Source organism: Vidua macroura, chromosome 4 (genome assembly GCF_024509145.1).
Source record: "Vidua macroura isolate BioBank_ID:100142 chromosome 4, ASM2450914v1, whole genome shotgun sequence".
Taxonomy (NCBI): Eukaryota; Metazoa; Chordata; class Aves; order Passeriformes; family Viduidae; genus Vidua; species Vidua macroura.
This window is the reverse complement of record NC_071574.1, coordinates 44,408,416-44,428,105: the sequence shown is the minus strand read 5'-3', so window position 1 is coordinate 44,428,105 and position 19,690 is coordinate 44,408,416. Positions and strand designations below refer to the sequence as shown.

The 19,690-nt window shown below is 38.6% G+C and overlaps 1 protein-coding gene and 1 long non-coding RNA gene across 3 annotated transcripts; one reads left to right on the top strand and one right to left on the bottom strand.

Moving 5' to 3' along the window:
• The first annotated feature begins 199 nt into the window (after nt 1-199).
• Nucleotides 200-14,081, top strand: VPS37A (VPS37A subunit of ESCRT-I). Of its 2 annotated transcripts, none has more exons than XM_053975325.1 (12): nt 200-363; nt 3,704-3,778; nt 4,743-4,857; nt 5,721-5,821; nt 6,672-6,888; nt 7,889-7,959; nt 10,071-10,198; nt 10,286-10,344; nt 10,434-10,502; nt 12,203-12,346; nt 13,084-13,164; nt 13,359-14,081. In XM_053975325.1, the coding sequence occupies exons 1-11, from the start codon at nt 239-241 to the stop codon at nt 13,162-13,164; spliced, it is 1,185 nt and encodes a 394-aa protein (XP_053831300.1). In that variant the 5' UTR covers nt 200-238; the 3' UTR covers nt 13,359-14,081. The 2 variants fall into 2 exon arrangements, with proteins under 2 accessions (XP_053831300.1, XP_053831301.1); XM_053975326.1 differs by lacking the exon at nt 200-363 and adding an exon at nt 596-823.
• LOC128806077 (uncharacterized) lies at nt 10,373-15,788 on the bottom strand. Its single transcript, XR_008436707.1, has 4 exons — nt 14,973-15,788; nt 11,527-11,588; nt 11,029-11,107; nt 10,373-10,462 (listed from the first exon to the last, which is right to left on the bottom strand). It is a non-coding gene; the product is annotated as an uncharacterized LOC128806077 (long non-coding RNA).
• Nucleotides 15,789-19,690: the final 3,902 nt, after the last annotated feature.

The following is a 19,690-nucleotide window of genomic DNA, read 5'->3' as shown; positions in this document are numbered from 1 at the left end:
AATCGCCGGCCGCGCCGCCGCTCCCCCCTCCCGCCCCGCCCCTCCGCCGCTCGGGTCGCGGCGCGCGGCGCTGACGCGGCCCTCCCCCGGCGGCGGCTCCGGGGCGGGGCAGGGGCGGCGGCGGCGGCGGGGCGGCCGTGGCGCGCAGGCGCGCGCGGGCGCTCGGTTAGGTGCGCTCGGTTAGGTGCGCGCGGTGCCGCGGGTGCGCTCGCGCCCCTCCGGTGCCGCCGCGCGCGCCATGAACTGGCTGTTCCCGCTCGCCAAGGGCGGCGCCGCCCCCGCCTCCGCCGCGCCGCCCGCGCGCACCGGCCTCCAGCAGCAGCGGCAGCGCCAGGTCGAGTCCCTGCGCGCCGCGCACGCCTCGTGAGTGGCCGCGGCGGGCGCGGGGGCGGGCGCGGGAGGGTCGCGCTGTGTCGCCCGTCCCGGGGCCGCACTGGGGCCGCGCTGTGTCGGTAGCGTGTCGTGTCTCCCTGTGCGCGGACACGGGGACCCGGCTGCGCCCCGTCCCCTCCCCGCGAGGCCTGGCTGGGTCCTCGCGGCCGTGCGGGTAAACAGGGCCCCCGAGCCGGCGGCGCTGCAGCCCGGCCCGGCCCGGCCCGACCCCGCGCTGTCCCGGGCCGAAGGGGCCCGCCGGGCGGGACTGCGGTGCCGCGGGGTCCCCGCCGGAGGACAGTGGGATATGGGACCCCGGCGGCTGGGAGGAAGAAATTTGGAAACTGAAAGTGCAGTTGGCTGTCGGGGAGGCGTCCCCGCTGGCTTTGATGTGGCCTGGCCGGGTGATCGGGCGCAGGTCGCCGTGCCCGGTTTCACCTGCCATTGACCAGTAAGCCTGCTAATGGGTTGTAATGTCTTCAAAAAGACGCGACTACGTCTTGGGATAAAACCCCTCTGGAAGCTGCTTGCCGTAGCGTAGTTGATTAAAAGTTAAGACTAAAACATAGAGCACCAAGGAGTTGTGTGTCACAGTGGCCTGCCAGCAGTGGCACAGTGGCATAGCAGCCCTACTGGCTTTACAAATTATTTTTCCTGGTGTTCAGTGGTAACTGCTAAAAACTGGCTGCTCCTTAAAAACTTGTTTTGTTTAGACGGTCAGAAGAGGCCAGTTCTGTTTACTCCTGTTCAACATCCACAATTTTTAAAGCAAAACAGTTTATCCTGAGGTACACTCCCTCTTGGCAGTGTGCTGTCTTGTTTTGCCTAGTCTTTTAAAACTCTTCACGTTTTAAAAGGAGATCCACATTTCATACATTTGAAATTATAGTTACAGTGAAGTAATCATTCTACCGACATACAACTTCTCAGGATTTCTGTAGAACTGAAATGGTAGCTACCTCCGAAATAATTCAGAAAAAGGACAGAGAATGTTTCCTGTCACATCAGACTGACACTAGGCATGGAGGAGATATTAAATGCATTTCCAAGTTTAATGACTGCAGATAGTTTGCATTCCTAATATTTTGAATTATCACGCAGGAAACATAAATGTAATGGTGTTCTAAGTATTGTTTCTTGAACAAACTTAAGTCTGTTCAGAGCCAATTTCACAGATATTTTGGAGACAGTTCACTCTTCTAAGGAGCTGTTCCTGTGGGCATATAGGAACTTAGTTGACTTAAGAGTTTTTGTTGGGCTGGCCTTACTTGGCCTGTTGCTTATACCCACTTATGTAAGATCTGTCAGTGAGATGAGCTCATCCTAAATTAAGTCCCCAAAAAGGAGATCATTTTTTGTCAGTCAGCTTGCTGAAATGGTTTGCTACTGTTTGTGCAGGCACCAGCTCAAGCATAGGCAGAGAGGGAATGGATCCTATAGCCAGGAATTTAGGGGAGGGGTAGCTGCCCAAATGTCATTCCTTTATGAGTATTGTTGTTGCTCTTCACGAAAATGCTTAAAATTCTTGGTATGGTGTAGTTAACTAAGTCAAGTTTGGTTTGTGTTGTCTTAGGTCATAAAAGCTCAGGTATGTGTGATCTTAATTTCAGTAAAATTAATTAATTTCAGCTAGCTTTCCTATACATAATCTCTCACAGGTTAGGAACTTGAATTTAAAAAAATTCAAGCTGTATACTCATTCCCACTTGGGGAAGCAACAACTAAGGTTATTCAAGGTTTTTCCTAAGCAGGGTTATAACTATTTGAAGAGTTCAGTGAGATTCTGGCTTTCTTGTTCCTCACTCCCTGTCCTCATCTTTCTCCCCTGTTTCCACATGAGTGGAGTGTAATTATATACCAGTCTCAAAAGGATTTTGCAACTGGGTAATGAGAAGTGTGACAGATGATTACAGGGCAGGAATGTGCATGAGAGATTCCAGGGAGGAATCCTTCAGTTAAGAATGAGAAGGTGCACTGCGTGTGGTGTAACACAGCAGAACCCTTGATTTGAATTCTCCTATGCTGAAGATACTTGATATTTTCTTCAAACAGCATGTGATTTCAGAGGGAAAGAGCAAATACTGAGTTGTTTACGAGACGAATAAGATCAGGCTGCAGAAAGCAAGATTCATAGCCGAGTTAATGTTTTACTCCCATTTGTTCCCCAAGCTCTTGAAGACTTAGTTTTGAAGTCTTAAATTCTATGCCCCAGTAGTGCTTTGGAAGGACACAAAACACTCCCAGTACTACTCTTAACACACATTTGGAGGTAATGTGTTCTGGGTTTCTTGAGAAAGGACTTGTATGGAGAGTACCTGGCAGTGGATGGAGGAGCATTTCTGAAGTTGGATCAAAAGTTGGGAACACCCGTCTGCCATTATTTGCCATTGGAGCTGTGTTCCTTCCTCTATATAAGGGATCCTTAGGTTACAGAGAAGAGTATTATTAACCAGGTGCAAGCAGGAAAAATACATGGAAAAGCAATCAGTCTGCTTTTACAGTTTGTTTTGATTCTTTATAAGGTCATTATAACTTTCTGCCTTTCTGTCTTTTACTCTCAGCTTAGATATTGTCTATTGTATTGTCTAGAAATTCTACTTCTGAGCTAAGTCTTCATCTCCACCTCCTCCACATTCTCTGGGGTGCTCACTTTCAAAACAGTCTTGCTGTGCGTAGAAATTGTATAATGCTTTGAGTATTGTAATCAACTTCCTATTTATGTAACTCATTTCAAGATTTTTTTCCCTCTGTAATTTACCTGCTGCAGGAAAAACAAATTTGGATTGGGCCTTAGTAGATTTTGTAAGGGTCATCAGTGCTTTTAGGAGGGCCTGGGTCTTGAGTGTCACTGGAGCTTTACATCGGTGAAAGTAGCTCTCTAATCTAATAAATGTTCTACATATTGATCCGAAGGCAGCGTTGCAGAGCAATACTTAGTTATGAACCTGACATAATGCCTTGGCAAAGTAAATGTTTAATCAGATAAAATTCAGTATATTAAAGAAACACTGATGCGTTGTCTTAAATTAAGCCAGTAAGGGGAGAAAGATAAGTTGAGATTGTTGTCAGAAGTGTGAGTAATGTGATTTCTCCTAGTATAGTTCCTTTGCTTGTGACCATGTTTAATCTACTATTTTTTTTTACTTTAATCTTAATATTCAGTATAGAATACTGAAGACTATTTAAACTTACTCCAGCATTTTCAATTTTGTTCTTACAGGGCTTTTCAAAACTAAACTGAGTACAAATGTCTGAGGTCATGCTTGTTTCTTTTAGACTTTTAGCTGTTATATTGACCATTAAATGGATGCTATCAATTTTTCTTTGACAGCATTGCAGAAATACAGAAAGATGTGGAATATCGACTGCCGTTCACTGTAAACAACTTGACAATTAATATTAACATGTAAGTAAAGTGAGCACATCTTGAAAATTAAAATTACTTAAAAAAAAAAAGTGGTAATAGAATATAAGTGGCTCCTAGCTTATAATTAATTTCAGGAACTATAAACTGAATTTGTATTAGTGGTTATAGTGATCTGAGTGGAATTGGCTCTGTACAAGATACAGATGTTCAGCTGAGAGCAAAATCATAATTTACTGTTCTCAGTTCCTAAGATAGCTGTGTGATTTTAGTGGAAGGTAACTAGGGGAAAATGCTTGAGAGTTTCTGATAACTTTGATTCCCTACCACTGAAAATAAACTTGATTGGTAATTTCTTAGTCTGCTGTAACTCCATACTCTTACCCTGGTGAGGCTTCTGGATCATAACTCAAGTGATTTATTGTAATATTTCCTGCAAATTTACTTTGGGCGGACACTTTTGCACTGGCAAATGTTGATAGTATTCTATTCACAACTTTTAGATTACTTTGTCCTGCAGAGTTGGCCTAATAGTCTTACAGACTACACTGCATTGTATTTGTAGTAATAACATTTGTATTTGAAAATGTTCTTGTTATGCTGCAGCTTCTTTGTTGTCCATTAGTTGGTCAGAGCATGTGCTAACACCAAGAAGGCTGCAGGTTCAGTGCCTGTATGGGCCATGCACTTATGAGCTGGACTCTGTGATCGTTGTGTGTCCCTTCCAACTCAGAATATTCTGTGATAATAGCTCCTTTGTTATACTACAATTTTGCCCAGTAAATGCTCTCTCCAGTTTTGTAAAAGTCTGGTACTCCAATCTGTTGGACTTCAAATTTTGCAACTGAATAATCTTTTTGTATGCTTCAGTCTTTGTGTACTTCTCCATAACAGTTCTCATAGAAAAGTATGTTTATGTAATTAATTTTTATTTGCATAAGAAGCCTTCTTATGCAGACTTTATCATGGGGTGTCACCGTAGTAATAATTATTCTTGTATTTGCAGTTTGCTTCCACCTCAATTTCCTCAGGAAAAACCAGTCATCAGTGTTTTCCCACCTGTGAGACATCATTTAATGGACAAGCAGGGAGTATATGTGACCGGTCCATTAATAAGTAATGTATGTATAATTTGTAGTTTACACACAGATCTACTGTTAATGGCAATTTTAATACATGTCACACTAGATTATTGTTAATACTCCTGGTAAAAAAATATTAGTATAGATCCTAATCTATTTCAAACTGTATTTCAGGGCCTGAAAACAAATTCAGAGGTGTTCAGTAGTTATTCTAGTTATTCTTTTACTGATACCATCTCTGACTTGAATATTCCATGTATCTAAAAGTGTTTTAAGTTATGAAGGCTTAGAAAATTACTATCACATTTTTTTTGTTATTGTTAATTACACAGGTCTTCCAATTACATTCCAGTGTATTCCAAATAAAGGAGAGGGATGCTTTAAGACAGTTTTGTAACACAGTTCTTTCTAGCCTAATCCTATTAGAATGGTGTCAAGGTTTTAGCTTGAATATTCAGGATTTTAATATGCTGGTCTTTTTGTCAACAATATGGTCCTCTTTTCTTTTTGAGTGGATGGAGGTTCTGACTCTTTTAGAGTGTAGTTAGTGCCTTTGTCCTCAGATATTTTAATTTTTTTTAATTCTTCTGTTGTTTGCACAAATGTAACTTGGTAACTAAAGTGAAGTTTTTTGGTTGTTCAATAGAAATGTGATACTTCATTGACTCTCCACTGATAATGGAATATACAAAAGACTTATAATTTCTGTTTAATTCTGGGTTGCTTTATCACTTTATTTGGAGCTTATGCATACACAGTTTGGATTAGCTAGTATGTCTGAAATAGCTTTTCAGCACTGTCATGTGGGTATAATAAACAATCAAGTTCAGCATATTTTGGAACTCTTGGATTCCAGACATAATTTTTCTTCTTCTTTGGCATTTGTTTTGTGTTTTTCCCAGTTTACAATGCATTCAGATCTTGGAAAAATTATTCAGAGTTTACTGGATGAGTTTTGGAAGAATCCTCCGGTTCTAGCTCCTAGCTCAACATCATTTCCATAGTAAGTTATCTAAACATAATAAATGTCTATTAATTTTTAAAAAAGAGACTAAACCAATTATAAGGGGGGCAGGGACAGGACTAATGTAATGGATATACTGGAAGAATTAGATTCTCTGTCTTGCACAGTTTCATGTGCATGGTGGATGACCTGATTGTTTTTAGAAGACACACTAGATTTCATTGGAGTTACTGCATCAACATGCCTGATGTAACTTTATATCCATTTTCTTGAAAAAGAAATTTTTACATTATCAGATGAAATCTGAAATTTGCTGTATCTCATGATCTGAGCGGTTGTGTTTTTTCATATTCTGTTCATAATCTCCCAGGCTTAGGGCAGCTCCTCTTGCACCATGTGCAGCAGAAATTGTGTTATTTAAAGAATTGTGTTAAATTCAAATTGTATCAATACAACTGTGGTTCTCATGGCTGACAGTGATACTAAGTTTAGATGCAGCTGCAGTTGTAAATGTAAAAAAAAAATAATTCATGTTATTTAGAAGTAATTACGTGTGTATGACACAGATGTTTTTCTCACAACTTTAGGATGGAAACAATTTAAAATTATTCTGTCATAAATTTTTGAGAAGTAGTTTTCTCATTATTAAGAGTGTGTGTATTTGGCTGTTCTAAAAGAATGTAGATTAATGAATTTCTCTACTATATTGCAATATTAGACAGAAAGGCTTATTACATTGGAAGTAACTGAGAACAGAAAATACAAAGTTTATGGCCACTTGAAAATTCATTCTTATGTCTTGTATGTGGTCTGGTAATTATAATTCAGTTGACAAGAGATGTGCTGTAAGCAGTTGGTTGCTCATGGTTGTGGTTTTGTTTGTTTTTAGCCTTTTCAACAAACCAGCTGGAATGCCTCCTTTTGCTCCTCAGGGGTTTCCATTTCTCCCTCCATATCCACCTCAAGAAACAAACAGAACAATGGCACCCATGCCCATTTCTGAATCTGTTTCTTCAAGCTACACTACAGACAAGCCTGCTGCTCCCTCCTATGGTTTGATTGCTGATCTGCCCCTGCCTGTTCCGACAGCGGAAGCGGTGCTTCAGGTCGGTGAGCTGAGTTTTGCTGCTTAAGCTGTCAGACACTGGGTACGAGTTCCCTTAGGGGCACACATGGCATTGCTGTAAAACTCAAGGAAGCACTTGAGTGAGTGCACTTCATTGTTTTGCTGCTGAAAACAAAACTGAAACAAAACTGTCATTCTGGCTTTGATGAAGAATGTTTTAGAACTTGAAGTCAGAGCAACAAGTTTGTCTGAGTTTCAATGAAAGTAGTGTTATGCTAAGGGTCTTTGATTATAGGGGGTATTGTTTTGGAGCTGCACTCCCCCATAGGGCAGCTGTAGCTGTATCTCCAACCACAGAAAATGTTTTTTTCTTGCTTTCTTTTCTGCTCAGAACCTATTAGGTGAGAGCAATGTGCAATCTCAAGTCTTTATGTGTAGCGTTTTATCTTGTATGTTTATATTTAAGCTCCCTATTGCTGATGAACTCTGGAAGGAATTTTATTTTTAATAAAACTTTGTATCTAAATGTTTAGTCCTGAATCAAATCATGTCTATAGAAACAAGTTTTCTTAGACTCGGAAAGCACTTTTGTGGCTTTATGGAATTTAAATTTTCTACAACTGTTTTTTCCTTGTCTAAAACATTTCTTTTCTGAGGGATTATAGCTCTAAAAACCACATAAAAGAGTAATGTCTCTCTCAAATGTCAATCTCCTTCTCTGTTCTCACTTTGCGAGTTTTACTATTCCTGTGTATTTCCTCAGTCATTCAACTGCTTTCAAATGAAGGACATGGCAAAATAGAATTATTTTCCTCCAATACTGACTCATCTTTTGTGATATGTCAGCCCAAACATCTTCAAGCATTTTGTTGCATTGGTTGGGTTGTTTTCTGTTCAGAGACTAGTGCTACTGCTTCTTACTGTTTTTCCTGCTCCTCTTGTTGGTGGAAAATATTCATCTTCAGTTCTGGATTAATCAGGTTAAATATCAAGAAACTGCACTTCAAAAATCTGCTAAGCATTTCTAAATTTTGATTTAGGTTGGCCAGAATGGATTTACATACAAGATGCCTGATGTTCCTGATACCTTTCCAGAACTCTCAGAACTAAGGTAAATTTTCAGAAGGTAGCTGAACTTTCCATAGTTATTAAAAGGCACTGTACTGTCCTACTGGCCTGAATCTGATTTTTGTCAGAAGTCTGTATGCATCACTGAAAGGATTGTGTAGAAATTATACTTAGGGGAACTACCACATACCAGAGTATTGGAGTCAGAAAATAACCCTGCTTTATATTCAAATATGCTGCTTCTTTAAGGTTTTGACAGCAGGAATAGTACATGATTCAACACCACCATTTTTACTTTTTCTTACTATCAGTGTTTTGCTATTTTCTGAGGCCTTCTGAGGCCTTTAAGGGACTTAATTTCCTATGCTTATTCAATAAGCATAACTTTTGAAGGAGGAAATGGGACAGCTTGAGGCTGGTTCAAAAATTACATTATCCTAAAGTCCAAAGGACTGTAGTGCAAGGTGAATGGGGAATTGTTTTGTGAGCAGCTCAGCATGTTCAGGGGAGGCTGGGTTAGACAAATCCAGGTGGTAAATGTGTCTGCTGTCCCAGTGCTAATCACTGCTACATCTAAATACTTTATACACATACTACCCAAATATTTTCATCTGTTTGTCATTATTCAAACAAACTGTATTAGTTATTACTCCCAGCAGCTTGCTCAGATCTAATGAGACAGTTTCCTAGATCAGTTATGTGAGGTAGAATAGTTACAAATTCGCTATAAACTCCTTCAGATCTCACATCTTCATGGTGGTGTCGTAGTTAAGCAGTTGAAAACTCTGTCCTTTCAGCTGGAGTGGCTTTTTCTTTTCCTTTGACATTTTCCAAAGAGCCTGTTTAGTTTAGCTGACTTAGCTTTTAAGTTCTGGCAGCGTCCTTATCACATAACAGCAAATTAAGATTTTTGCAGGGAAGTGTAATTTGTTAAAACATTCTAATCAAGCCTGGTCTTTCACGAAGACTGGATTAAAATTCTTCTGTTGGTTGTTTAATTGAATGACAGTGGTATTGCAGCTGGTCTGAATAGTTTTGTTCTGTATAGGTGACACGGTTTTGGTAAAGGGGGCTTTTTGAGTGGCCTTTGTGAGAAAGGGTCAGGAGCTGCGCCTGTGTCAGGCACAGCTGGTTTGGCAGCAGACCCACTGCAGGACTGCTGAGTCTATTAGCGAAGCAGGCACTGCCTCTGAAAACATTTTAGAAAGAGCAGAGGCAGTGATGATTGAGGGGAGGAATGGAAAAATGTGATAATCCTGCAATCACCAAGGTCAGGAAGAAGGAGGAGAAGGAGGTGCTCCGAGTACCAGAGCAGTTACTTTTCCGCAGCCCACAGAAGTTTTGGAGAAGACCACAGTAGAACAGGTATTTTAAAAATGTACCCTGTAGCTGAGAGGTCTATGCTGGAGCAGTCACCCACACTGCAGTCCAGGAAGGACACAATATTGGAGCAGGCAGATACGCCCTGAAAGAAACTGCAGCCAGGTATTACCCAGACTGGAGTAGTCTCTCCTGCCAGGAACTGATTGTAGTCTGTGGAGCAGGGGTAAAATGTGAGAAGGAAGGAGAGCAGAGATGAACTGTTACGGCCTGACTGCTACACTTGCAGTTCCCCCTTTGCCGCAAGGAGAGGGAGACAGGGGGAGGTAGTGTTGAGCATGAAGGAATGAAGTTGAGCCTGAGGAAAAATGGAGTGAACTGTTTCAGTTTTTGCCTTTCTTGCTTACCATCCAACTCTTACTGTAATTGACAATTCAGTTAAATTTTTCTGATTGTGTTTTACGTGTGATTGTAACTGGTAAGTGACTTCATTGGTTTTATCTCAACCCCTCAGATTTTCCTCTATAGCCTGTTGAAGAGGGGGACTGAGAGAGCAGCTGAGTGGGCATCTGGTAGCTCAACACAGTCAACCCACTATAGTAGCATTATGGGAAGTAAGGCTTGAAATGGGAGATATTTTTTAACATGCTGCTTTTTAAATTCATTGCTGCATGTAGTAGAGCCCACAATCCAGGAGAAAGGGGAAAAATAAGTTGTGGTCAAGTGTCATGTATTTGTAAAGTCCCAAAAAATGCCTCAAACTTTGGTAGAAATTAATTACTTTTCATGTGGTGTTTTCAGATCTAAATGTACTTTCTTTCTGTTTGAGTACAGTATATCACAGCTGACCAGTATGAATGAGCAAGAGGAAGTGTTGCTGGAACAGTTTGTGACTCTTCCACAGCTGAAGCAAGTCATTGCTGATAGAGATGAGTTAGTGAAAAGCATTGAAGAGCTGGCAAGTAAGCTGTCAAAATGTTAAAATTTGTAGCTTTGTTTGTGAACTAAATCCTTTAAAAAAAAGTAGTAATGGTGATTTTATTTTTCAGAAAAAAACTTGTTGCTGGAGCCTAGTCTTGAGGCAAAAAGACAGACAGTGTTAGATAAAGTAAGTTAATAAAATCATCTTCAGAAATATGATTGGTAATATCTGGGCTTTTTTCAAGGTGATAATGTTCATTTTCTTCTTCCTTCTAGTATGAGCAACTCACGCAAATGAAAGCAGCCTTTGAAAAAAAGATGCAAAGACAGCATGAACTTAGTGAGGTATAATTCCTCCATGGCATCCTTTAAGAATACTTTGATAAATCTGAAGTTTTGATTTGTATCTTTAACCATTAAGAATATTCTTTTGGTTAAACTCTCATTTAATATGAAGTAGATTAAGTATTTCATCGAATATGAAAAAAATGGGATGATGTACCAAAAAGTTAAAAGCAAAATTATGGGTTTTCTTGTTGGGTTTTTATTTTTTACTGCTAAAGAAGCAAAGCTGGGAGAAAAGAATGATGTACATCTAGAGCTGTTTAGTACAATCCCAGTCCACACCAGTTTTAAGAATAGAATAATTTTTAAAGAAGGCTTGTTCAATTAATGGTACTCATTTAACATAATGAGCTTGTAAAACTGTACCAGATGAAAGTGCTCAATAATTCAGGAATTTAAATTCTGCAATTCACTAGGCATGCTTACTTCAGGCTTACTCTATTGCAAAAACCCAACCAAAAAGTTGCATGATGGCAAACCATGAATGATTTCATTGGTGATCTAAATGTATTAGAGGTTTACTCACTTGAAAATCAGGATAGTCTGACTTCTAATGCCTCCTTTGGCTTTAAAGTGGGCAGAGGTAGTTGACATGGATAAACCACCTATTTTTGCAATAAACCACTTAAGAACAGGACATAATATCCCACTGCTGTAGTCCCTTTTCTTTTTTCTAAATTAGATTTGCTGATTCAATTTAATGATGGATAGGAGGCTGAGAGTTGAAGAGTAGCAGTTGAATTTTTCTGCTTTTTTCCCATATATTCTATATCTTCATGTATGTGATGTTTGCTGTGCACTACATGTTATCTCCTGCTCTCTTTCCTTCAAATTTCCAAACAAGTATTTTTACTTGTATTGTGAGTGAATTTTCGTCATCTTTTATTAGAGCAAACTCTCTGTATTTTGTACAGATTAATTTAGTAGGAAATTTTTGATTACATTAAGGTTTTAAACTACATAAGTAAAAGATTTTTCATAGGGTAGATGAAGGTTAGGCCAAGCATCTAAAATCTATAATTACCTTAATTTTGTAGTTCTGGTGCTGTACAGACTCCTACTGGATGTGAATCATGTCCTGATTAACTGCCCAGATATATTTGAGAAAAAATAATGAAATTGTATGCAATAAACAGAAGTAAGGTTTGAGGTTTATAAGAACAGAAAAATGAGTATACTGATTTAGATTAGTAGCCCATCTAGTTCTTGACTAGGTGCTTTTAGCTTTCCTGTCTTCTTTTTCCTCCACAATCATTTCAAGGGTCTTTAAAAATGGAACAGTAAGTGTTTTTTTACCTTTTTATACTTCTCAGGTTCACAGCTGATTTTCAAAAGTAGACCCTATTTATTGAAGACACTTGAAATGTTAGTTCTACTCAGAAATCATGCACTTGAGAACTTGTCAGATTTCCAAGCTGGATGCTTTCTACACTGTAGGGTAAAAGTTGATAAACTTTTTTCGTTTATGTGAATGATTGTGTATCAAGACCTAAACTAGCAACACTTTTCTCACATTGAAACCTTTCTAGTTTAACAAGCTGTGCTGTAACTTGGAGATGGAACTTCATCTGGTTACTCAGGCTTTTATGTAATAATAGTGCTCTATCCATATTTTCCATATTTATATAGGCATTTATCTTCTTGGAAATGTAAGTTTTAACGGACAGGTTAATATTACATTGGACTTGTTATTTTCTTAGAGTTGCAGTCCAAGTGCTCTGCAGGCCAGACTTAAAGTAGCTGCTCATGAAGCTGAAGAGGAGTCTGATACTATTGCAGAAGACTTCTTGGAAGGCAAAACAGAGATAGATGACTTTCTTAGTAGCTTCATGGAAAAGAGAACGGTATGTAATATAGAAGTAGTTCTAACCTAAGACATGTACAGCACACAGTGAATAAATTTAGGACTTATTTTTTTAAGAGTTTGAGCAGTCCTGTGATACTGAACAGTGCTTTAGTGAGATTTGACAGAAGAAAAAATATCCTTAAATGGCTTCAGTTTATTTAGACTATAATCTGCATTCCAAAGGCACATACTTTTAAGATGGGAGTGCATAGGTCTCTTGCATTAGACCATATTCATGTGCTGTTGCAGATATTTTTGTGCCAATTTCTTCTGTCTTGTATAGATGCAAGGAAAGATAGCCACATGGTAAGTTTCAAATTTGGAAGGTTGACATAAACTGACACGTTGCATTAAACAACCTTAATGTTTAATTTATTAAACTTCTTGAACAAATTCTGTTGATGGCTATCATCAAATAAGTAACTGAGGTTCAAAAACCACCATTCTTGCTCATGCTGTGATAAAAGTAACTTACCAAGTAGTGTACCTTTCTTTAAAGGTGCCCAATAAATGCATTTTGTAACATTGGAAACAATCCTCTTATAAACAATTTTGGATAGAGTAATGTTATCTGTATAGACCATTGTTCAGCCCAAAGCTTGGAAGGGGGGTAGGTCAGGCGGGGTTTTCTTTCTTTAAAGAGTTTGTAAAATAGATAAATCATTAAGGAGAAACTGCAGTATGCATTATAATAAACTGCATTTAGAATTCAGTCTTGTTTGTCTTGTTTCATAGCTCTGCCACTGCAGACGAGCCAAAGAGGAAAAACTTCAACAGGCAATAGCAATGCACAGCCAATTTCATGCTCCGCTATAGGTAAACTTGGTTTGTTAAACAATTTACCTTATTGTTACACACCTGGTAACTGCTAATGGATTTGTTACAGTGTTTACTGTTCTAATAACACTTTATGTGGAAATCAAGTATGTTCTGCATCTGTTGTTAGTTGTATTTAAAATATAACCTTTGGAGAAATTAAAATATCTAATTATGGAAATTTGTCTTTACAGACTTCCTGCAAGCTACACCTGCCAAGAGAACGAAAGAAAATCCCAATAAAGCACACTTTTTAATAACTATTATTTGCAAATAAGCATTTCATCTTATCTGGTTGTATTTATAGAAGAGATTGTATACAGAGTTGGGATGGTTTTTGTACAAATTAGAATGTCTCTTTATATTCTCATTGTACTCAAGAATCCTTCTATTGCAATCTTTGCATTAATTTCTTGTATTTATTGTTGATAGTTATAATATTTAAGTTCCCTGCTGCTATACTCCATTGTTCAGAGATTAAATATCTAAACATGTAATTTTGACTAGCTTTTTACATTTTTATAAAAACATAATTCATATCTTTTGTATTTTGAATTTTAACCATAGATTTGGCTTAATCTGTGGAAGACTTTAAGTGTTGATAGGACTTTGGAAACTAAAAAAGTTCTTAATGGAGATTGCCAGTGGATTCACAAGCTGTCTTTTCTTGAAGCCAAAATATTAAAGAACAAGTTTTTTTTTACTTCTAAGTAATAATAGAAAACTAAGTATAGCTTGTATTGTGTTTTCGATAAGTATATTGGGGATTAAGCAAAGGATGTTGGAAAAAATTATATTGGAATCAAAATAGAATAAATGATATCTGCATAAATTCGGTATGTTGCTTAGTAGCACTGATGCACTGATTTCAAGAGTGGTTTGGTACCTACCACTAATTAAACACAATTTTCATCTAACAGTTTCATTTTCTTTTATTTTTTTCATAAAGGAATAATAAGCAGGTCACCTTCCTGTTTCTGTTTTATGCAATATAAATATGTTCATCATGTGAGGAACTCAGAAACACTTTGAAAAACTAGTTCTGAAGTTCTTTGGAAAATAGTTATTTTTTCCTAATTTTAAGAAACAAAGAAACAAAATTGGTTGGAGTTGCATAGTGTCATATGGTAAGGCAAGTGATCTAATTTGAAAGTGAAACTCAATTCTGTGCTTTCATCATTGCCTCTGGTAAGCTGACTGTCTTTGGATGGGGGTATATCTGGTGAGAATGAATAGGACCAAATGCTGTGTTCTGAAAATACAGGTCCTAAATACAAGCATGTATTTTCTCTCTTGCTTTTGCGAGAAGACACATTCTTTTTCTTAACCTTCTCAATGCACTAGGTTTTTATGGAGACAGTCAAGGAGGAAGGAGGTGGAGTAGAAGGAATGGTGCAGTTTTGAGAGTTATAAATAGGATAAAGTGCTGATTAAGTAATGTATCAGAAATCCTGCTTCTTTCTTGTCAGGAAGCAGTCTGGAGATAAACCTCTTAGCCAAGACTTTACCTGTGTTACCTAGATAGGATCACAGAACATGGCAGGTTCAAATCTCAGACTACAGTCCAAGCATGTGCTTTTCTATATCACTGATCTTCAGTCCTAAACTTGATATTCTTCCAGCAAAATGTGATATTTCTTTTGAATGTAGAAAAGTGAGTAAGGAAAATCATGTAAGTGCAAGAAGTCTGTTCCACAGGCTAGTGGGTCTTCAGTCTCAGCCCTGCCATTCGTTACACTTGTCTGGTTGTCCTAAGCTGTTGCTTCTCAGGGTGAATAAACTATTCACTGGTATTTTACAGGACTTACTTTAAAGCTGATCCAAATTCTGAGATTAGATGTCCCAAGAAAATAGATCTGTGGTCCAAATCAAAGATAACTTCGCTGTCTGAAAAAAAAAAATCATCACTTTATAAGTGGAATGCTGAAGCAATAATTTTAGAGTATCTTACTCCAAAAAATGTTCTGCTTGTATATTGACATAGCATTCCTGCTAATGTGCTAACTAAAGCCTTAGATTATGTAAACATCCAAGTGGTTCTGAACTTGTGTCTATGAGTAGTGTGATTTTTGCAGCTCTGGAGAAGAGTTAGATGTAAGTCATCACTGTAACCTTGGCAAAAGTTTATTTTTGTGCTGAGTTGTTATTTCTGATCTCTTTCTGAGGAGCTAGTTAACACACAAGACTACACACAATTCTGTGCAGAGCTGTTTTTTTGTTGTTGTTTCTTGTGAACAGAGAAAAGGCATGGATGACCAGACATCTGATATTCTTGCTGTATTGGGCTAGTATCTTCTTTATACGTTTTATAACAGGATGGGAGGACAGGCTTCTGTTCTCATCTGCCAGGTGTTATGGTGCTCTGCTGTCACTGAACACTTTAGCCAGGTCACCTTCAGGGGATTTGCTAGTACAAGTTCTGAACACTTCAGCTTTTCCTCTTACGTTACTTTAGTGAGCAAATTTTCAAATTGGGAACTTCTCCATGGAGCCTTTCTGATGGTAGTGGACTAGAATCTACAAGAAGATGTCACTGTTCAATGCAAGTTCAGTGTTTGTTTTTCAGGGATTTCTAAGTTAAGTTCTCCCTTTCTATTCTCTGATGTCATTGTTACTATTCTTTGGATTTTTTTCCCTTATTTTTAGCCCCTTCTGCAGTTACAAACCCATCCTCTAGAAAAAAAGCACAGAAGCCTCTGTATTCAATGATGATGTATACTGGATTAGCTGCAGGAATGCTGTCACATCCAAGAATGTCCAGCCTGTTTATGGTCTTTAAGGGCCAACCTGATGCTGGTTGGGGTGGTTTTCAAGGGGTTTTTTATTGTTTTGTTTTTCTCTTCTTTTAGACAACATTGGCTGTGCCTTCCCTGGTCTACTTTCACCGGAAGACTAGGTAGAACACTGATAACACTCTATCAGAGTTAGGGATTTTTGCTTTTAGCATGGTGATAGCTCACTGTTAAACACATTCTTTACCTCAATTTTTGCCAAAATATGGAGTGTGGATGTAAATCCCGTTTCCCATAAAGTGTAAGAGAATGGCAGCTGCTGTTAGATGCATATTCTAATGGTATTTGAAATATAAAAGAGAACTTCTAAGCAATCTGGAATAAAAGGCTATGTACAATGACTTGTTTCTTGGAAGCCTTGCACAATGTCATGCTCAGGTATTCTCCCAATGGGAAAGTCAACTCAATGAAAAAGAAATTTAAGAATAAGGAGATGGCTCAGCTCTGATGTTGCAGTTGTTTGCAGGGGGGAGTGTACATTCAGTGTTGTAACTGCTAATTGAGTCTGGGGTTTGCCTAAATTTATTTTGATACCTGATCTTACTGCTGAATCACAGAATGGGTCAGGATAGAAAGGTCCACACTTGGGTCATTTGGTCAAAGCTCCCTGCTCAAGCAGGGTCATCATAGAGTACATGGGACAGGATTGTGTCCAGATGTTTCTTGAATATCTCCAGTGTGGGTAACTCCACAGTCTCTCTGGGCAACTGTTCCAGTGCTCAGTCACCCACGCAGTAAAGAACTGCCTCATAATCAGGTGGAACTTTCTGAGCTTCAGTTTCTGCCATTTGCCTCTTGTGATATTGTTCAGCACTATAAAGAAAAGCCTGGCTCCGTCCTCTTGACACCCTTCCTTCAGATACTTACAGACATTGACGGGGTCTCCTCTCAATCTTCACCAGCCTAAACAGGCCCAGCTCCCTCAGCCTAGTCTCTTAAGTGATGTGATCCACTTATCTTTGTTGGCTTCTGCTGGAATGGTTCCAGGAGCTCCATGTCTTCCTTGTTGTGAGGACCCCAGAACTACTCTTCCCCAGGCTGAATTTTGTTGAATTTCCTCTCTGCCCATCCCTCCACTCCACTGAGATCCTTCTGAAGGGCTGCACAGCACTCTGGGGTATTGGCTGCTCCTCCCCGCTTTGTGTCATCAGTGAACTTGCTGAGGAGGTACCATGCCAGCCACCACTGCAAACGAGAGACTGACAAGTCAGTTCTAAGCTGTATGTACTATAATTCTTTGTTTGTGCTTTACATACTCCGGCAGCTTTGCCACTTAGGACCTGGACCAAATGTGGAGGTTAGAAATCTTACCATTTTATACATGTCCAAGTTCTAACTACTCCCTTCAAATACTAGAATAAATTTTTATAAAATAGATATTTGAGAGACCTTCAGGTAAAACTCTGGCAACAAAGTCAAGTATCACAGCCTTAATTATTCTGAACAGTAAATACTGTAATGTGTTAAACTTACAAAGAAAGACTTTAGGATTTTAATATATCTTGTGGTCTTATAACTTACAGATACACTTGGGTGTTGCAGGACTTTTTGAGTAGATTCAGAATTGTGTTGAAAGTGGATGCAGTACAATACTCAAGGACAAACTTTTTATCTTCATGTGCAGTGGTTTGAGCTTTTCCTGTTCAACCATTTAAATAGCAGTAATTCTTGGATCTACCTTCTCTAAAATAGGCTTTAAAAACCTGTATTGCATCACTGGCTTATGGAAAGGCCTTGTTTTGGTCAGATATCTGTAGACATCAAATTTCTATGCAGTAATAAGCTATAAAGAGAAACTATATTTCAATAATAAGGGAATACCTCAATAGAAAGAACTGTGTTTCTTTAGTCTTCAGAAACAGAATAAATTTATCTGGATAACCTTAGCAACAGACTTAGTCCTTGTCTGAATTTGGTTGTGTTTCTGTTCAACCTGTAAGGTTTCATTAGCTTCTTTACAGAATGAGTTGTATTAAAAGACTACTACATTTTATTTTAACATTTAACATGATTTGATTTGCTGGTTTCAGGTGATTTACTGGCAATTTAAATAATATAAGTGAATGTGAATGTTTATTTTATCTTCTTATACCTGCACTCTGGCACCTCTCTGAATTCAGGGTTTACAGTACACTTGGCTCTAGATCTTGGCATATTTTTTGTGTGTCTTCGTAACATCAAAAGCTGACCTACTTTAAACTCATCCAGCACATGTTCCTCCCTTCCCAAATGAATTGTCAGCAACTTACCTATCCTTGGAAGGTTTTTCAGTCACTGTGGTGTTTACCTCTCACTGCACTACAGTTTAAGGGTGACCAGCCAACCTAAAAGCTGCACTCAGCCTTCAACGTGCACCCAGAAGCAGCCCCTGGCCTTGGCTATGTTCGTGATCTACTTGAGAACTCTTGTATGGAGTTCAGGGCAGTGTCCATATAAAAGCATTAAGTTAGCTGGTCAACAGTGATGCCATTCTTAACTTCATTGCAAAGGCTATCCTCACTTTGTTGCTGTGGTTTTATTGTTGGTTTGTGTCATTAAACATCTTTCATGCTGTGGACCCATGCCCTGGCTTGCTTCTGTCTGCAAAGAATGTGGTTCCCTGCCTCACTTGCTGATTTTACAAAGAGCTTTCCTTCCCTGCCTTCCTCCTTTTACTTTTTGTTTCTCCTTCCATGTTGTTGTGCCCTCCAGCTAATTAATTTTATGTCTCTTTTTTTTAGAATCCATTACGAGTTTACCACATTTATTTCTTGTATAGAGTTACCAGTACAAGCAGCTGGCAGATAGTTTTCCTTCTGTAAAGAAGGATTCAGCTGTTTGATCCCATTGCCTTCAGTGTTCTTTAGAGGCACATTTTGATACTAAAGAGCAGCCTGAACCTAGTGAGGCCTTTCAGCAGTTTAGTTACTTTCATCTGTGTCCTATTTAAAATTGCAGTCAGCCAAATTTGCTAAGATTTGCAGCAAGGCTACAGGAAAACAATGTAGTTAATTGAGAAGTCTTTTCATCTTTTTTTCTTCTCATTTCCTAAAACAAAAAAAGAAATACAGGGGTATAACATGCTTCTATATAATTAACACAATTGATGAGAGTCTCAGTTTTTTTAGTTATCAGTTGTAAATTCCTTCACAACTGCAGCTACTAGATTCAAATATTGGAGTAGGGGAGATAAAAGAATCCCTTGATCTCAGTGACAAAGTGACTCTTGAGTAAATTAAGAACTCTATTACAAAAATAAGGAAAGCAATCCTTTGTTTCATTCTCTAGTGTGAAATAACATTTCGTAACACCTAAGTGTTTATTTGAAGGTGTTTCTTATTAGCCTGATAATGCCACAAATACATACAGTACAATGTAAGCAGTAATAGTTAATGCAAAATTCCAAGGACTAAAAGACATATCACAGAGGGCTGCTAAGTGAAGGCTTAATAAAGAAAATGTTAATATGTTAATATTTTAGTTGTAAAGCCAGTTACAAGGAGTTGCATAAGCAACACAAAGACAGTGCTTTGAATTTGCATATCTTGCTCTTCTGCATTTATTTCTATACATGTCTAGTTGAACACAATATCATCATATACAATTCTACGTTTTAAAGATGTATAATAACATTGCCCGTTTTCAGACTGCTTTCTTGGCAGAATATTTGTGTGTTTTCATTGCTAACTTTGTAGCATGTTTTCTTAGTTTGAGAAAACCCATTCAAAGTTTCCTTTAATGCCATAAATTTTACA